Source organism: Bombina bombina, chromosome 3, assembly GCF_027579735.1.
Source record: "Bombina bombina isolate aBomBom1 chromosome 3, aBomBom1.pri, whole genome shotgun sequence".
NCBI lineage: Eukaryota > Metazoa > Chordata > Amphibia > Anura > Bombinatoridae > Bombina > Bombina bombina.
The window spans coordinates 186,947,067-186,966,008 of NC_069501.1; the positions used below are offsets into that span (position 1 = coordinate 186,947,067).

General features: G+C 41.1%; 1 protein-coding gene across 1 annotated transcript in view; it reads right to left on the bottom strand.

Moving 5' to 3' along the window:
* RIOX2 (ribosomal oxygenase 2) overlaps window positions 1-18,942 on the bottom strand; it is a 231,024-nt gene that overhangs the window by 115,040 nt on the left and 97,042 nt on the right. Inside the window, exon 6 of the mRNA XM_053706047.1 lies at window positions 12,882-12,984. Coding sequence (XP_053562022.1) covers window positions 12,882-12,984 — 103 coding nt within the window. The remainder of the gene's footprint in view (window positions 1-12,881; window positions 12,985-18,942) is intronic.

Sequence of the window (18,942 nt, forward strand, 5' to 3'; positions counted from 1 at the left end):
AATTTCACCACAGTGTCTTAAAGCCTTAAAAGTATTGCACACCAAATTTGGAAGCTTTAACCCTTAAAATAACGGAACCGGAGCCGTTTTTATCTTTAACCCCTTTACAGTCCCTGGTATCTGCTTTGCTGAGACCCAACCAAGCCCAAAGGGGAATACGATACCAAATGACGCCTTCAGAAAGTCTTTTCTATGTATCAGAGCTCCTCACACATGCGACTGCATGTCATGCTTCTCAAAAACAAGTGCGCAATACCGGCGCGAAAATGAGGCTCTGCCTATGATTAGGGAAAGCCCCTAGAGAATAAGTTGTCTAAAACAGTGCCTGCCGATATTATTTTACAAAAATACCCAGATTAAATGATTCCTCAAGGCTAAATATGTGTATATATGAATCGATTTAGCCCAGAAAATGTCTACAGTCTTAATAAGCCCTTGTGAAGCCCTTATTTACTGTCTGAATAAAAATGGCTTACCGGATCCCATAGGGAAAATGACAGCTTCCAGCATTACATCGTCTTGTTAGAATGTGTCATACCTCAAGCAGCGAAAGACTGCTCACTGTTCCCCCAACTGAAGTTAATTCCTCTCAACAGTCCTGTGTGGAACAGCCATGGATTTTAGTAACGGTTGCTAAAATCATTTTCCTCTTACAAACAGAAATCTTCATCTCTTTTCTGTTTCAGAGTAAATAGTACATACCAGCACTATTTTAAAATAACAAACTCTTGATTGAATAATAAAAACTACAGTTAAACACTAAAAAACTCTAAGCCATCTCCGTGGAGATGTTGCCTGTACAACGGCAAAGAGAATGACTGGGGTAGGCGGAGCCTAGGAGGGATCATGTGACCAGCTTTGCTGGGCTCTTTGCCATTTCCTGTTGGGGAAGAGAATATCCCACAAGTAAGGATGACGCCGTGGACCGGACACACCTATGTTGGAGAAATAGCCATTAAAAATAGAACTTTCCAAGATAACAGAATTTATGTTTACCTGATAAATTACTTTCTCCAACGGTGTGTCCGGTCCACGGCGTCATCCTTACTTGTGGGATATTCTCTTCCCCAACAGGAAATGGCAAAGAGCCCAGCAAAGCTGGTCACATGATCCCTCCTAGGCTCCGCCTACCCCAGTCATTCGACAGACGTTAAGGAGGAATATTTGCATAGGAGAAACCATATGGTACCGTGGTGACTGTAGTTAAAGAAAATAAATTATCAGACCTGATTAAAAAAAAAAAACCAGGGCGGGCCGTGGACCGGACACACCGTTGGAGAAAGTAATTTATCAGGTAAACATAAATTCTGTTTTCTCCAACATAGGTGTGTCCGGTCCACGGCGTCATCCTTACTTGTGGGAACCAATACCAAAGCTTTAGGACACGGATGAAGGGAGGGAGCAAATCAGGTCACCTAAATGGAAGGCACCACGGCTTGCAAAACCTTTCTCCCAAAAATAGCCTCAGAAGAAGCAAAAGTATCAAACTTGTAAAATTTGGTAAAAGTGTGCAGTGAAGACCAAGTCGCTGCCCTACATATCTGATCAACAGAAGCCTCGTTCTTGAAGGCCCATGTGGAAGCCACAGCCCTAGTGGAATGAGCTGTGATTCTTTCGGGAGGCTGCCGTCCGGCAGTCTCGTAAGCCAATCTGATGATGCTCTTAATCCAAAAAGAGAGAGAGGTAGAAGTTGCTTTTTGACCTCTCCTTTTACCGGAATAAACCACAAACAAGGAAGATGTTAGTCTAAAATCCTTTGTAGCATCTAAATAGAATTTTAGAGCGCGAACAACATCCAAATTGTGTAACAAACGTTCCTTCTTTGAAACTGGTTTCGGACACAGAGAAGGTACGATAATCTCCTGGTTAATGTTTTTGTTAGAAACACTGCAGAGCAGATAATTCTGAAACTCTTCTAGCAGAAGAAATTGCAACCAAAAACAAAACTTTCCAAGATAATAATTTAATATCAACGGAATGCAAGGGTTCAAACGGAACCCCCTGAAGAACTGAAAGAACTAAATTGAGACTCCAAGGAGGAGTCAAAGGTTTGTAAACAGGCTTGATTCTAACCAGAGCCTGAACAAAGGCTTGAACATCTGGCACAGTTGCCAGTTTTTTGTGAAGTAACACCGACAAGGCGGAAATCTGTCCCTTCAGGGAACTTGCAGATAATCCTTTTTCCAATCCTTCTTGAAGGAAGGATAGAATCCTAGGAATCTTAACCTTGTCCCAAGGGAATCCCTTAGATTCACACCAACAGATATATTTTTTCCAAATCTTGTGGTAAATCTTTCGAGTTACAGGCTTTCTGGCCTGAACAAGAGTATCGATAACAGAATCTGAGAATCCTCGCTTCGATAAAATCAAGCGTTCAATCTCCAAGCAGTCAGCTGGAGTGAAACCAGATTCGGATGTTCGAACGGACCCTGAACAAGAAGGTCTCGTCTCAAAGGTAGCTTCCAAGGTGGAGCCGATGACATATTCACCAGATCTGCATACCAAGTCCTGCGTGGCCACGCAGGAGCTATCAAGATCACCGACGCCCTCTCCTGAATGATCCTGGCTACCAGCCTGGGGATGAGAGGAAACGGCGGGAACACATAAGCTAGTCTGAAGGTCCAAGGTGCTACTAGTGCATCCACTAGAGCCGCCTTGGGATCCCTGGATCTGGACCCGTAGCAGGGAACTTTGAAGTTCTGACGAGAGGCCATTAGATCCATGTCTGGAATGCCCCACAGCTGAGTGACTTGGGCAAAGATTTCCGGATGGAGTTCCCACTCCCCCGGATGCAATGTCTGACGACTCAGAAAATCCGCTTCCCAATTTTCCACTCCTGGGATGTGGATAGCAGACAGGTGGCAGGAGTGAGACTCCGCCCATAGAATAATCTTGGTCACTTCTTCCATCGCTAGGGAACTCCTTGTTCCCCCCTGATGGTTGATGTACGCAACAGTCGTCATGTTGTCTGATTGAAATCGTATGAACTTGGTCCTCGCTAGCTGAGGCCAAGCCTTGAGAGCATTGAATATCGCTCTCAGTTCCAGAATATTTATCGGTAGAAGAGATTCTTCCCGAGACCAAAGACCCTGAGCTTTCAGGGATCCCCAGACCGCGCCCCAGCCCATCAGACTGGCGTCGGTCGTGACAATGACCCACTCTGGTCTGCGGAATGTCATCCCTTGTGACAGGTTGTCCAGGGACAGCCACCAACGGAGTGAGTCTCTGGTCCTCTGATTTACTTGTATCTTTGGAGACAAGTCTGTATAGTCCCCATTCCACTGACTGAGCATGCACAGTTGTAATGGTCTTAGATGAATGCGCGCAAAAGGAACTATGTCCATTGCCGCTACCATCAACCCGATCACTTCCATGCACTGAGCTACGGAAGGAAGAGGAACGGAATGAAGTATCCGACAAGAGTCCAGAAGTTTTGTTTTTCTGCAATTGCGAAAAAACATGAAGGAATTGTTCAAAATTCACCAAATTTTCACCACAGTGTCTTAAAGCCTTAAAAGTATTGCACACCAAATTTGGAAGCTTTAACCCTTAAAATAACGGAACCGGAACCGTTTTTAACTTTAACCCCTTTACAGTCCCTGGTATCTGCTTTGCTGAGACCCAACCAAGCCCAAAGGGGAATACGATACCAAATGACGCCTTCAGAAAGTCTTTTCTAAGTATCAGAGCTCCTCTCACATGCGACTGCATGCCATGCCTCTCAAAAACAAGTGCGCAACACCGGCGCGAAAATGAGACTCTGCCTATGCTTTGGGAAAGCCCCTAAAGAATAAGGTGTCTAAAACAGTGCCTGCCGATATTATTATATCAAAAAACCCAAATAGAATGATTCCTCAAGGCTAAATATGTGTTAATAATGAATCGATTTAGCCCAGAAAAAGTCTACAGTCTTAATAAGCCCATGTGAAGCCCTTATTTACAATCGTAATAAACATGGCTTACCGGATCCCATAGGGAAAATGACAGCTTCCAGCATTACATCGTCTTGTTAGAATGTGTCATACCTCAAGCAGCAAGAGACTGCACACTGTTCCCCCAACTGAAGTTAATTGCTCTCAACAGTCCTGTGTGGAACAGCCATGGATTTTAGTTACGGTTGCTAAAATCATTTTCCTCATACAAACAGAAATCTTCATCTCTTTTCTGTTTCTGAGTAAATAGTACATACCAGCACTATTTCAAAATAACAAACTCTTGATTGAATAATAAAAAACTACAGTTAAACACTAAAAAACTCTAAGCCATCTCCGTGGAGATGTTGCCTGTACAACGGCAAAGAGAATGACTGGGGTAGGCGGAGCCTAGGAGGGATCATGTGACCAGCTTTGCTGGGCTCTTTGCCATTTCCTGTTGGGGAAGAGAATATCCCACAAGTAAGGATGACGCCGTGGACCGGACACACCTATGTTGGAGAAAACAACTTTATATCAATGGAATGAAGGGGTTCAAACGGAACGCCCTGTAAAACATTAAGAACCAGGTTTAAACTCCATGGTGGAGCAACAGTTTTAAACACAGGCTTAATCCTGGCCAAAGCCTGACAAAAAGCCTGGACGTCAGGAACTTCTGACAGACGTTTGTGTAACAGAATGGAAAGAGCTGAGATCTGTCCCTTTAATGAACTAGCAGATAAACCCTTTTCTAAACCTTCTTGTAGAAAAGACAATATCCTAGGAATCCTAACCTTACTCCAAGAGTAACCTTGGATTCACACCAATATAGGTATTTACGCCATATCTTATGGTAAATCTTTCTGGTAACAGGTTTCCTAGCCTGTATTAAGGTATCAATAACTGACTCAGAAAACCCACGTCTTGATAAAATCAAGCGTTCAATTTCCAAGCAGTCAGCTTCAGAGAAGTTAGATTTTGATGTTTGAAGGGACCCTGTATCAGAAGGTCCTGTTTCAGAGGTAGAGACCAAGGTGGACAGGATGACATGTCCACCAGGTCTGCATACCAAGTCCTGCGTGGCCACGCAGGTGCTATTAGAATCACTGATGCTCTCTCTTGTTTGATTCTGGCAATCAATCGAGGAAGCATCGGGAAGGGTGGAAACACGTAAGCCATCCTGAAGTCCCAAGGTGCTGTCAGGGCATCTATCAGGACTGCTCCTGGATCCCTGGATCTGGACCCGTAACGAGGAAGCTTGGCGTTCTGTCGAGACGCCATGAGATCTATCTCTGGTTTGCCCCAACGTCGAAGTATTTGGGCAAAGACCTCCGGATGGAGTTCCCACTCCCCCGGATGAAAAGTCTGACGACTTAAGAAATCCGCCTCCCAGTTCTCCACTCCCGGGATGTGGATTGCTGACAGGTGGCAAGAGTGAGACTCTGCCCAGCGAATTATCTTTGATACTTCCATCATAGCTAGGGAGCTTCTTGTCCCTCCCTGATGGTTGATGTAAGCTACAGTCGTGATGTTGTCCGACTGAAACCTGATGAACCCCCGAGTTGTCAACTGGGGCCAAGCCAGGAGGGCATTGAGAACTGCTCTCAATTCCAGAATGTTTATTGGCAGGAGACTCTCCTCCTGACTCCATTGTCCCTGAGCCTTCAGAGAATTCCAGACGGCACCCCAACCTAGAAGGCTGGCGTCTGTTGTTACAATTGTCCAGTCTGGTCTGCTGAATGGCATCCCCCTGGACAGATGTGGCCGAGAAAGCCACCATAGAAGAGAATTTCTGGTCTCTTGATCCAGATTCAGAGAAGGGGATAAGTCTGAGTAATCCCCATTCCACTGACTTAGCATGCACAGTTGCAGTGGTCTGAGGTGTAAGCGTGCAAAGGGTACTATGTCCATTGCCGCTACCATTAAGCCGATTACCTCCATGCATTGAGCCACTGACGGGTGTTGAATGGAATGAAGGGTGCGGCAAGCACTTTGAAGTCTTGTTAGCCTGTCCTCTGTCAGGTAAATGTTCATTTCTACAGAATCTATAAGAGTCCCCAGGAAGGGAACTCTTGTGAGTGGAACGAGTGAACTTTTCTTTTCGTTCACCTTCCATCCATGTGACCTTAGAAATGCCAGTACTAACTCTGTATGAGACTTGGCAGTTTGAAAGCTTGAAGCTTGTATCAGAATGTCGTCTAGGTATGGAGCTACCGAGATTCCCCGCGGTCTTAGTACCGCCAGAAGAGCACCCAGAACCTTTGTGAAGATTCTTGGAGCTGTAGCCAAACCGAATGGAAGAGCCACAAACTGGTAATGCCTGTCTAGGAAGGCAAACCTTAGGTACCGGTAATGATCTTTGTGAATCGGTATGTGAAGGTAAGCATCTTTTAAATCTACAGTGGTCATGTACTGACCCTCTTGGATCATAGGTAAAATTGTCCGAATAGTCTCCATCTTGAATGATGGAACTCTTAGGAATTTGTTTAGGATCTTTAAGTCCAGGATTGGTCTGAAAGTTCCCTCTTTTTTGGGAACCACAAACAGATTTGAGTAAAACCCCTGTCCCTGTTCCGATCGTGGAACTGGATGGATTACTCCCATTAACAAGAGCTCTTGTACGCAGCGTAGAAACGCCTCTTTCTTTGTCTGGATTGTTGACAACCTTGACAGATGAAATCTCTCTCCTGGAGGAGAGTATTTGAAGTCCAGAAGGTATCCCTGAGATATTATCTCTAGCGCCCAGGGATCCTGGACATCTCTTGCCCAAGCCTGGGCGAAGAGAGAAAGTCTGCCCCCCACTAGATCCGATCCCGGATCGGGGGCCCTCAATTCATGCTGTTTTAGGGGCAGCAGAAGGTTTCCTGGTCTGCTTGCCCTTGTTCCAGGACTGGTTAGGTTTCCAGCCTTGTCTGTAGCGAGCAACAGCTCCTTCCTGTTTTGGTGCAGAGGAAGTTGATGCTGCTCCTGCTTTGAAATTACGAAAGGAACGAAAATTAGACTGTCTAGCCTTAGCTTTGGCTTTGTCCTGAGGCAGGGCATGGCCTTTACCTCCTGTAATGTCAGCGATAATCTCTTTCAACCCGGGCCCGAATAAGGTCTGCCCTTTGAAAGGTATATTAAGCAATTTAGACTTAGAAGTAACATCAGCTGACCAGGATTTTAGCCACAGCGCCCTGCGTGCCTGAATGGCGAATCCTGAATTCTTCGCCGTAAGTTTAGTAAGATGTACTACGGCCTCCGAAATGAATGAATTAGCTAGTTTAAGGACTCTAAGCCTGTCCGTAATGTCGTCCAGAGTAGCTGAACTAATGTTCTCTTCCAGAGACTCAATCCAGAATGCCGCTGCAGCCGTGATCGGCGCAATGCATGCAAGGGGTTGCAATATAAAACCTTGTTGAACAAACATTTTCTTAAGGTAACCCTCTAATTTTTTATCCATTGGATCTGAAAAAGCACAGCTATCCTCCACCGGGATAGTGGTACGCTTAGCTAAAGTAGAAACTGCTCCCTCCACCTTAGGGACTGTTTGCCATAAGTCCCGTGTAGTGGCGTCTATTGGAAACATTTTTCTAAATATCGGAGGGGGTGAGAACGGCACACCGGGTCTATCCCACTCCTTAGTAACAATTTCAGTAAGTCTCTTAGGTATAGGAAAAACCTCAGTACTCGCCGGTACCGCAAAATATTTATCCAACCTACACATTTTCTCTGGTATTGCAACTGTGTTACAATCATTCAGAGCCGCTAACACCTCCCCTAGTAATACACGGAGGTTTTCCAGTTTAAATTTAAAATTTGAGATATCTGAATCCAGTCTGTTTGGATCAGAACCGTCACCCACAGAATGAAGTTCTCCGTCCTCATGTTCTGCCACCTGTGACGCAGTGTCTGACATGGCCCTAATATTATCAGCGCACTCTGTTCTCACCCCAGATCACGCTTACCTCTTAGTTCTGGTAATTTAGCCAAAACCTCAGTCATAACAGTAGCCATATCCTGTAATGTGATTTGTAATGGCCGCCCAGATGTACTCGGCGCTACAATATCACGCACCTCCCTCTGAGCGGGAGATGCAGGTACTGACACGTGAGGCGAGTTAGTCGGCATAACTCTCCCCTCGTTGTTTGGTGAAATTTGTTCAATTTGTACAGATTGACTTTTATTTAAAGTAGCATCAATACAGTTAGTACATAAATTTCTATTGGGCTCCACTTTGGCATTGCAACAAATGACACAGGTATCATCCTCTGAATCAGACATGTTTAACACACTAGCAAATAAACTTGCAACTTGGAAATACAATTCAATTAGAATAATATTAAAACGTACTGTGCCTTTAAGAAGGACAGAAGATCTATGACAGTTGAAAATTAATAAATTGAAACAGTTATAGCCTCAATCCTTGTAAACAACACAACTTTAGCAAAGGTTTAATCCCATTAGCAAAGATAACAAATTCTGAAAGCAGGAAACAAATTACAGAATAAACGTTTTTTATCTCAGTCAAACTATAATTCTCACAGCTCTGCTGAGAGAAATTACCTCCCTCAAAATAAGTTTTGAAGACCCCTGAGCTCTGTAGAGATGAACCGGATCATGCAGGGAATACAATGAGTTTCTGACTGAAATATTTGATGCGTAGTAAAAGCGCCAAAAAACGGCCCCTCCCCCTCACACACAGCAGTGAGGGAGAACAGAAACTGTCAGAAAACAGATTAAGCAACTGCCAAGTGGAAAAATAGTGCCCAAACATTTATTCACTCAGTACCTCAGTAAATGAAAACGATTTTACATTCCAGCAAAAACGTTAAACATAATCTTTAGTTATTAAACAGCTTTATGTATTTCTTACAGTGTAATTCTAGTGAAGTACCATTCCCCAGAATACTGAAGTGTAAAGTATACATACATGACATTATATCGGTATGGCAGGATTTTCTCATCAATTCCATTGTCAGAAAATAAAAACTGCTACATACCTCTATGCAGATTCATCTGCCCGCTGTCCCCTGATCTGAAGTTTACCTCTCCTCAGATGGCCGAGAAACAGCAATATGATCTTAACTACTCCGGCTAAAATCATAACAAAAACTCTGGTAGATTCTTCTTCAAACTCTGCCAGAGAGATAATAACACACTCCGGTGCTATTTTAAAATAACAAACTCTTGATTGAAGATATAAAACTAAGTATAATCACCATAGTCCTCTCACACATCCTATCTAGTCGTTGGGTGCAAGAGAATGACTGGGAGTGACGTAGAGGGGAGGAGCTATATGCAGCTCTGCTGGGTGAATCCTCTTGCACTTCCTGTTGGGGAGGAGTAATATCCCAGAAGTAATGATGACCCGTGGACTGATCACACTTAACAGAAGAAATTGACAAAGCAGAAATTTGTCCCTTCAAGGAACTAGCTGATAATCCCTTCTCCAATCCTTCTTGGAGAAAAGACAAAATCCTAGGAATCCTAATCTTACTCCATGAGTAACCCTTGGATTCACACCAATAAAGATATTTACGCCATATCTTAATTTTTCTAGTAACCAGCTTGCGAGCCTGAATCAGAGTATCAATGACCGGCTCAGAGAAACCCCGCTTAGATAAAATCAAGCGTTCAATCTCCAAGCAGTCAGCTGCAGAGAAGTTAGATTTGGATGTTGGAAAGGACCTTGAATGAGAAGGTCCTTTCTCAATGGCAGTCTCCACGGTGGTAGAGACGACATGTCCACTAGATCTGCATACCAGGTCCTGCGTGGCCACGCAGGCGCTATTAGAATTACTGAAGCCCTCTCCTGTTTGATTCTGGCAATCACACGAGGAAGGAGAGGAAAAGGCGGAAACACATAAGCCAGGTTGAACGACCAAGGTACTGCTAGAGCATCTATCAGTACAGCCTGGGAATCCCTTGACCTGGACCCATAACGTGGAAGTTTGGCATTCTGTCGAGATGCCCTCAGATCCAATTCCGGTGTGCCCCATTGATGAATCAAGGTTGCAAACACCTCCGGATGAAGTTCCCACTCCCCCGGATGAAAAGTCTGACGACTTAGAAAATCCGCTTCCCAGTTTTCTACTCCTGGGATATAGATCGCAGACAGATGGCAAGAGTGAGCCTCCGCCCATCGAATTATCTTTGATACTTCTATCATCGCTAGAGAACTCCTTGTTCCCCCCTGATGATTGATATATGCCACAGTCGTGATATTGTCCGACTGGAATCTTATGAATTTGGCCGAAGCCAACTGAGGCCACGCCAGCAGCACGTTGAATATCGCTCTCAGTTCCAGAATATTAATTGGCAATTGAGACTCCACCTAAGTCCACACACCCTGAGCCTTCAGGGAATTCCAGACTGCACCCCAGCCCAGGAGACTGGCGTCCGTTGTTACTATTACCCAAGATGGCCTGCGGAAGCACATCCCTTGGGACAGATTGTCCTGTGACAACCACCACCGAAGAGTCTCTCTGGTCTCTTGGTCCAGATTTATCTGAGGAGATAAATTCGCATAATCCCCATTCCACTGACTGAGCATGCACAGTTGTAGTGGTCTGAGATGAAAGCAAGCAAACGGGATGATATCCATTGCTGCTACCATTAGTCCGATGACTTCCATACACTGAGCCACTGATGGCCGATAAATGGACTGCAGAGCTCAGCAAGTATTTAGAATCTTTGATTTTCTGACTTCTGTCAGAAATATTTTCATGTTTACCGAGTCTATCAGAGTTCCCAGGAATGGAACTCTTGTCTGTGGAACTAGTGAACTTTTTTCTACATTCACTTTCCAAACGTGAGTTCTTAGAAATGACAACACGATGTCCGTGTGAGATTTGGACAGATGATAGGTTGACGCCTGGATCAAGATATCGTCCAGATAGGGCGCCACCGCTATGCCTCGCGGCCTGAGAACCGTTAGAAGAGACCCTAGAACCTTTGTGAAGATCCTGGGAGCCATGGCCAACCCGAAGGGAAGGGCCACAAACTGGTAATGTTTGTCCTGAAATGCAAATCGCAGGAACTGATGATGATCCTTGTGGATAGGAATGTGAAGGTACGCATCCTTCAGGTCCACCGTGGTCATGTATTGACCCTCCTGGATCATTGGCAAAATTGTACGAATAGTCTCCATCTTGAACGATGGGACTCTGAGAAACTTGTTTAGACATTTGAGATCTAAAATCGTTAACAATCTTTATTATGTGAGAAAAACAATTTAGTAAAAAACCCTTACTGTACCTTTAAGGAAAAAAAGTGTACACAGAGTTCCCAAAAGTGCTAAAACGTTAAGGAAAATTGAAAATTTTGATAGGGAAAGCACCTAATGTGCAGTCGGATATTGCACCCCTAGTAAGAAAAGGATGTTTAAACTGTCTCTGCTGTGGCGCCTACCTGCCCCAATCAGTATAAACAATCCGGACTTGCTCCACAATGCAGCCTCACAATCTGGTCCTAACCGGAGTAATGGCTGTACTCTCCAGCTCTAACTGCACACTGAGGCGCGAAAATTAGGCCTCGCCCATCATGTACGATGGAAAATAAACACCAACAGCCGCATGGGAAGCGGTCTATGAATAAGCAATGCCTAATATATTAAGTGCCATGTGGAACCCCAAAATATAAACGCATCAGCCCTGATAAGCCTTAATTCAATAAAAAAATAGCGTACTCCAGGCTGTCTCAGTGTCTAACAAAGCCCTTAAGTGTCCCTTGCAGTTCTCACAAAGGTCATTAAACACAGGGGTCCAGTATCACCCTACCCGGACTACTGCTGACCCCTCTTACAAGATATAAAATATGTCAGCCAATTCTGAATCTACCAGTTCTCTTCAGAATATACATGACTGCACATACCTCAAAGCTGCATGTAGCAGAAACATTCCCCACACTGAAGCTTTCTCTGTACTCCTCAGTCATCTTGTGGGAAGCAAACAAGGTTCTCAGTTACAACCGCTGAGATCATCAGACTCAAGGCAGAATTCTTCTTCTATGTCCTGCCTGAGGATAAATAGTACTCATTGGTACCATTTTAAAATAAAAAACTCTTGATTGAAGAAACTAAAACTATTATTTTATCACCTCTTAACTTTACCCTTCCTATTACTAGCATAGGCAAAGAGAATGACTGGGGGGAGGAGTTAAGGGAGGAGCTATATAGCAGCTCTGCTGTGGTGCTCTTTGCCACTTCCTGTTAGCAGGAGGAATATATCCCACAAGTAAAATAAGTATATCTTGTAAAAGAAAGTGGACTAGAAAATATCACCTCTATGTAAAAAAAGGAAGTGTATTCATACACTTTAAGCAGCCAGTCAGGATACTTGTCCCAGGACAGGCTAGGGAGTGTGCATGTCATGTTATTTTCCTATTCAGTTTAAATAAGTTCTATGAACAGCACAGCAAAGGCAAAGCATTACCTCAGCGCTGCTGATTGGCTATTTTTTACCCCAACTTGTAGCTGGACAGCAGCTGAAGTATAACTGATTACACAGCACTTACTCTGGTGAGCTGAAGAAATTTTGGAGGTAAAATATCTTCCTTTTTTACATATCAGGTGATATTTTCTTGTCAGCATTTTACAGTTATGCTGCATCACTTTCAAGTGATTTAGCATATGAGTATTATGTCCTTTTGATTAACCAGGTTGCAATTCATTATAGTGAAACAGGTATGTGTTCTAGTTCATTAGAGCATGTAATTTTATCATTAGCAACTGTGCAACTCTGTATGTTTAACCCCTGACTAGCTTTGTTGATTGACTCAGCTGTAGTTTCTGCTAAGGACCAGCAGTTTGTGGGGGTTTAACATAAACTTGCAGGATCGATAGTGATAAAATGTCATGCTCAAAATAATTAGAGCAGGTAATTTTTTTCACTAATAATAGCCCTTTAACATTTACGTAAATATATTGGTAACAATTTACCTTTCTTTCTATATTGTCTTAAAAAACAAACACATTTAACAAGGGTTTACCATAAGCAGCTGCCGAGGAAGGCCTCTCCGTAGGTCAATGTTATCCTTGCTTGAATCAAACAAAAGTCCCGGAATCAGGTCCTGCAGATAATCAGCCCAAGTGCTGAAAAGATAGAAGTTAAATTTGGATTGCAATGTTCCATATTTTGCACAAAAAACTTCATCACACTGAGTTTCTCCCTTAGTTATATTTTATTTGAGGCGTATTTATTTTCCAGGGATGTGGGTCTATATATAGTCAATAAAATACTGTACAGTTTATGTGACACTTTCAAGCACATCCCTAGACAGACAAATTGAACTTAGATAGATGATTGCCCTTAGTAAAAATAATCTATACCTAATCTCACATGACATTGATCTTGGAAGTAATAAACAAATTTTGAAAGCCCTTCCTGATATAAATTGGTATAAATTCACTATAGTAATGTATACTTTGACACCAAATTGGACAAATAGCATTAATGACTTGTTTAACACTTGAAGTTTAAAGTTGAGGACTTGCAATTTGACTTGGAGTTCCCTGTCTTGACTTGGGACTTGCCTGTGTTGACTCAGGAGTTTAGACTTGAATTCAAAGACTCAAGACTTTCTTGTGACTTGCAAAACAATGACTTGATCCCACCTCTGTAGTCAAGTAATGAGCAGTGAAACATCAGAACATGATCTTTTGAAGGCAGGGGGCTATCATCAGTCTCTTCACACACTCTAAGCCAGTGATTCTTAAACCCATTCCTCTGGACTCTTAAAAGGGATATGGAACCCCCCTTAAAAAATTGTGTGATTCAGACAGAGCATATCATTTAAAAAAAAAGTTTCCAATTTACTTCTATGATCACATGTGCTTTGGTCCCATGACATTCTGTATTGAATAGATACCTAGGTAGGCATCTGGAGCAGTACAAGGCAGGAAATAGTTCTGCCATCTAGTGCTCTTGCAAATGGAGATCCTTCTTGCAAAACCGCTGCAATAATATAGTGCCCCAGAAATGGCTCAGCTCCTAAGCGTACATCCCTGCTTTTCAACCAAAGATACTAAAAGAACGAAGAAAAAATGATAATAGTCGCATGCTCTATCTGAACCACGAAAAAAAAAAATTGGGCTTCATATCCCTTTAACAGACCAGGTATTCATTATATCTTAAAGGGACAGTAAAGTCACAAAAAATCTTTCATGATTTAAATAGGGCATGTGAATTTAAACAACTTTCCCATTTACTTTTATTACCAAGTTTGCTTTGTTCTCTTGGTATTCTTAGTTGAAAGCTAAATCTAGGAGGTTCATGTGCTAATTTCTTAGACCTTGAAGACTGCCTCTAATCGGAAAGCATTTTGACAGTTTTTCACCACTAAATAAGAAATATAAGGAAATCAGTTTCAAGAATTAACACATATTTCAACGGACATAAAACACCATTTTTATATTTCATGATTCAGAAAGAGTAGGCAATTTTGAACAGTTGTCTCATTTACTTATATTATATCATTTGATTTATTCTCTTCATATCATTTGATCAACAGCATATCTAGATAGGCTCAGCAGATGATGATTGGTGGCTGCACATAGATGCCTTCTGTGATTGCCTCACCCATGTGCATTGCTATTTCTTCAACAAAGGATATATAAACAATAAAGCTATTTAGATCATAGAAGTACTTTGGAATGTTGTTTAAAGTGAAGGTAAAGTTTTCATAACCAGCAATCGTTTTTATGTTCCTTTTACTAACCCAAATCCAGTCGCTATGTTTGTTTTGTGATAATTTCCCTGCATAGTCTCCTCCCATCCTCCATTTCCGTGTTTATGATACTCTGACGTATAGAGGGGTCCCACCCGCTCTATATGTGTCTAGTAAGCTTGTGCACATCGAGCATGGAACAACCGCGCATGCGCATAATTTTGGACAGTGATCTTTGCGCATGCGTTAATCGCGGCGGTTGTTTGTCTCTAATGCGCGCGCTTGGCAAATGCGAAGTGTAAGATCTTACGCATGCGCATATCCATCCAACTGATTATGACGCAATTTGACACCCGCCTAACGGCCAAAGAATCAATTGGATGGCTGGACAACGTGATCGTTGTCTATAAAAAAAAAATATTACACGGGTTGATTTTCGGAAAGCAGCAAACATAACAAGAATATAAAATATCGCTGCAAATATAAAGATTGGGAAATATTGATGAATTAAAGTTATATTGATTTAGCTTGATATATGTAATTACTTAAAATATAGTGTTTGACTTTACCTTCACTTTAAAATTGTATTCTCTGTCTGAATCATGAAAGTTAAATTAGGGTTTAGTGTCCCTTTAAGATCAGGATTTAAACATAATATACCATTAGGAATTCAAAGATATCATTAGAAAATATTATAGTTGTTGCTTTTTTGGAAGGAACAACAATGCTATACTGCTTTATATAAATAAACATATGTGGTAGATAATCACTATACATACATATATGTACATAACACACATCACACAACAATAAAACACATATTTATCTTCATAATCATCACACAATAAGAATGTTGCAAAGTAGAACAAGAGAACCACGATTTGGAAACTAGACAGGCATGTTGCTAATATGATGACATCATTCTAAGCTTCAACCATACAGAGTATAGCATTAGGACTTTACTGCCTCTTTAATCATTTTCATGTGTTTCATATAGATAAAATTGAGCTCCGGCACGTGAAGCTCCTAAGAGCAAGCACTGATTGGCTAAAAATGCATGTCTGTCAAAAGAACTGAAATAAGGGGGCAGTTTGCAGAGGCATAGATACAAGGTAATCACAGAGGTAAAACATATATTATTATAACTGTGTTGGTTATGCACAATTGGGGAATGGGTAATAAAGGGATTATCTACCTTTTTAAACAACAAAAATTCTGGTGTTTACTGTCCCTTTAAAGGTAAAGTGTATGGCAATATTTTCTCTATTTTAATGTGTCCCCAACTATCTAATTTACCTACTGGAGTGTATTAAATTGTTTACAAATAGCTCCTTCGCCTTTATTTTCTCATTTGAAATAGCTGAATTTGCCTATTGTATCCCATACTGAACATTTTTGAATGAAGATAAGGAGGACTGTGTAAATCGTTATTAAGATAACATAATGAGATGTTCTCTTCCAACAAAATCAGCCCACTGTATTGGGTTGTGGTTTCAGTTAAAGACAGTTCTTTCATATACAAAAATGTAACTAAACAAACAACTCCCTGTACATTTTAAACTCTGCGGCTAGTATAACAAGTACTTGGAAACACAATAAGGAGAAAACAATTTTACAGTATACTGTCCCTTTAACTAGAGCACAGGTGAAATAATCAGCTGATGGGTGAGCTGATTATTTCACCTGTGTTCTTGTTAAGATATAATGAATATCTGGCCTGTTAAGGGTTGTGAGGACTGGGGTTTGGGAAACACTGCTCTAATCCTATACCCCCAAACATAGCTCTCTACCACGCATTTTGACCATTCTGTAAGAGCGCTTACTCATGGCCTCTATAAAGCACTTTTGAACAGGAAAGTTTTTCTTGAAGGTTAACATTACAAGTGGCTGGTTAATGCTCCCGCGACCTTGCGGCTTTACTTTGCACTTAGCGCAATTAGCTAAAGGTCAGACCTCTGGTTAAGTTAAAATATGCCCCAATTGCCCCCAAAATAAAGAGTACTGTGCATTTACATATAATATAAAGATGAACATTTTTATTTTGTACAAAGTGAGGAAATGTGGGGTGTTAGAAAAAAAACGTCACTAAAGTGCCTTTATAGAGGTGACTGGGGGACTGTGTTTTTACTCTAAATATATATGTACTGTATATGCTTATACACATATATATTTATTTGTTAATGTGTGTATATGCACATATAAACACAAATATATATGTACTGTATGTTTATATACATATATATTTATGTGTTAATGTGTGTATATGCACATATAAACACAAATATATATGTACTGTATATGTTTATATACATATATATTTATGTGTTAATGTGTGTATATGCACATATAAACACAAATATATATGTACTGTATATGTTTATATACATATATATTTATGTGTTAATGTGTGTATATGCACATATAAACACAAATATATATGTACTGTATATGTTTATATACATATATATTTATGTGTTAATGTGTGTATATGCACATATAAACACAAATATATATGTACTGTATATGTTTATATACATATATATTTATGTGTTAATGTGTGTATATGCACATATAAACACAAATATATATGTATATACTCATATATATTTTTATTTTGCTATTCAATGCTGCATGAATTGCCCCCTGCACTGCAATAGGTGGTTTGCCATGTCTGACAGCATGATAATGAGGCTCTCATTGGAGCCTATGGAAGATCGCTCTTGTGAGTGCTTGGCTTCTAGGCAATGCAAACGCGATTGCGCCTCTCTTGTAATACCAGCGCACATTTACTTGCACTGGTATTACTGAGTGGAGCGCAAGTATTGCGCTTGCATAAGCACAATATTTGTGCTCCTCTCGTAATCTAGCCCATAATGTGACAGGACTGAAGTTAGTGACTACACTAGGTAAATAGGCAGAAGAAATACAGTACAATAACACACCTTTATTGCAAATGAGTATTAAAGGGATATTGCAGTGTAAAATGTTCTACTCTTTAAAGGGACAGTCTACTCCAGAATGTTTATTGTTTACAAAGATAGATAATCTCTTTATTAACCATTCCCCAGTTTTGCATAACCAACACAGTTATATTAATACACTTTTAACCTCTGTAATTACCTTGTATCTAAGCCTCTGCAGACTGCCCCCTTATTTCAATTCTTTTGACACTTGGCATTTTGGCCAATCAGTGCTGCCTCCTAGGTAACTCCACAATAGTGAGCACAATGTTATCTGCATGACACTTTACTAGCGCTGTCTAGTGGTAAGAGGCGGCCTTCAAGGGCTTAAAAATTAGCATACAAATCTAGCTAGGTACTGCTTTCAACAAAGAATAACAAGAGAACAAAAGCAAATTTGATGATAAAAGTAAATTGTAAAGTTGTTTAAAATTGCAACAAACTCAGAATCTTCAGCAGAGCACCTCTCTCTGCCAACCTCCATGAAACGAGGCAAAGAACTACTGGGAGGGTAGGGAAAGTGGGAGGGATATTTAATGCTTTGCCTGCTCCTGGTGGCCAGATAAAGTATTTCCCTTAGGTAATGAAAGAATTTGTGGACACTGGGATAAGAAAAAAAAATAAAATGCAATTGTACCTCTATGTCTAGATGCTGATTTACTTGGCTCACACAATGCTTTTTTCTTTTACAGAAGTAGGCTGGGTTGACCAAGTAGGCAGGGCTGAAGGAAGCTGCTGAGGTTGCTAGTTTCCTACAGGGAAGCAGGAACTGCTACTGCGCATGTATTCAGAATCTTGTACAGGCTGGCTTCAGCAGGCATATTATGATCCTACAGATTATGGAACAATCGATCTCTGCATAACCTGTGCACTAATGACTCATCTCTCAGACTTCTGACTGCACAACTCTACCCATCTGATTCTATACAACTGGCTGCGCCAACTCAACCTAAACTTCAAAATAGAAATGCAATCATTTTGTTCACAATCTACTAACACTTCACTTAAAAGAGAGGTGTATTGTTTTTAATTTCTATGTCCTTTTAAAACATTGTGCTGTCCTGGTAACAAAGAGGGCATTAAATCATTAGCAAGTTTGCTTAGTTTAAGTTTAAATTTAAACAGATGTAAAATACTTCATTTATGAAAAATTAGTCTGAAAACATTCATTACCTTGACTTAAGGGGACAGTCAAGTCCAAAAAAAACTTTCATGTTTCAAATAGGGCATGTAATTTTAAACAACTTTCCAATTTACTTTTATCACCAATTTTGCTTTGTTCCATTGGTATTCTTAGTTGAAAGCTAAACCTAGGAGGTTCATATGCTAATTTCTTAAACCTTGAAGGCCGCCTCTAATCTAAATGCATTTTGATAGTTTTTCACCACTAGAGGGCATTAGTTCACGTGTTTCATATAGATAAC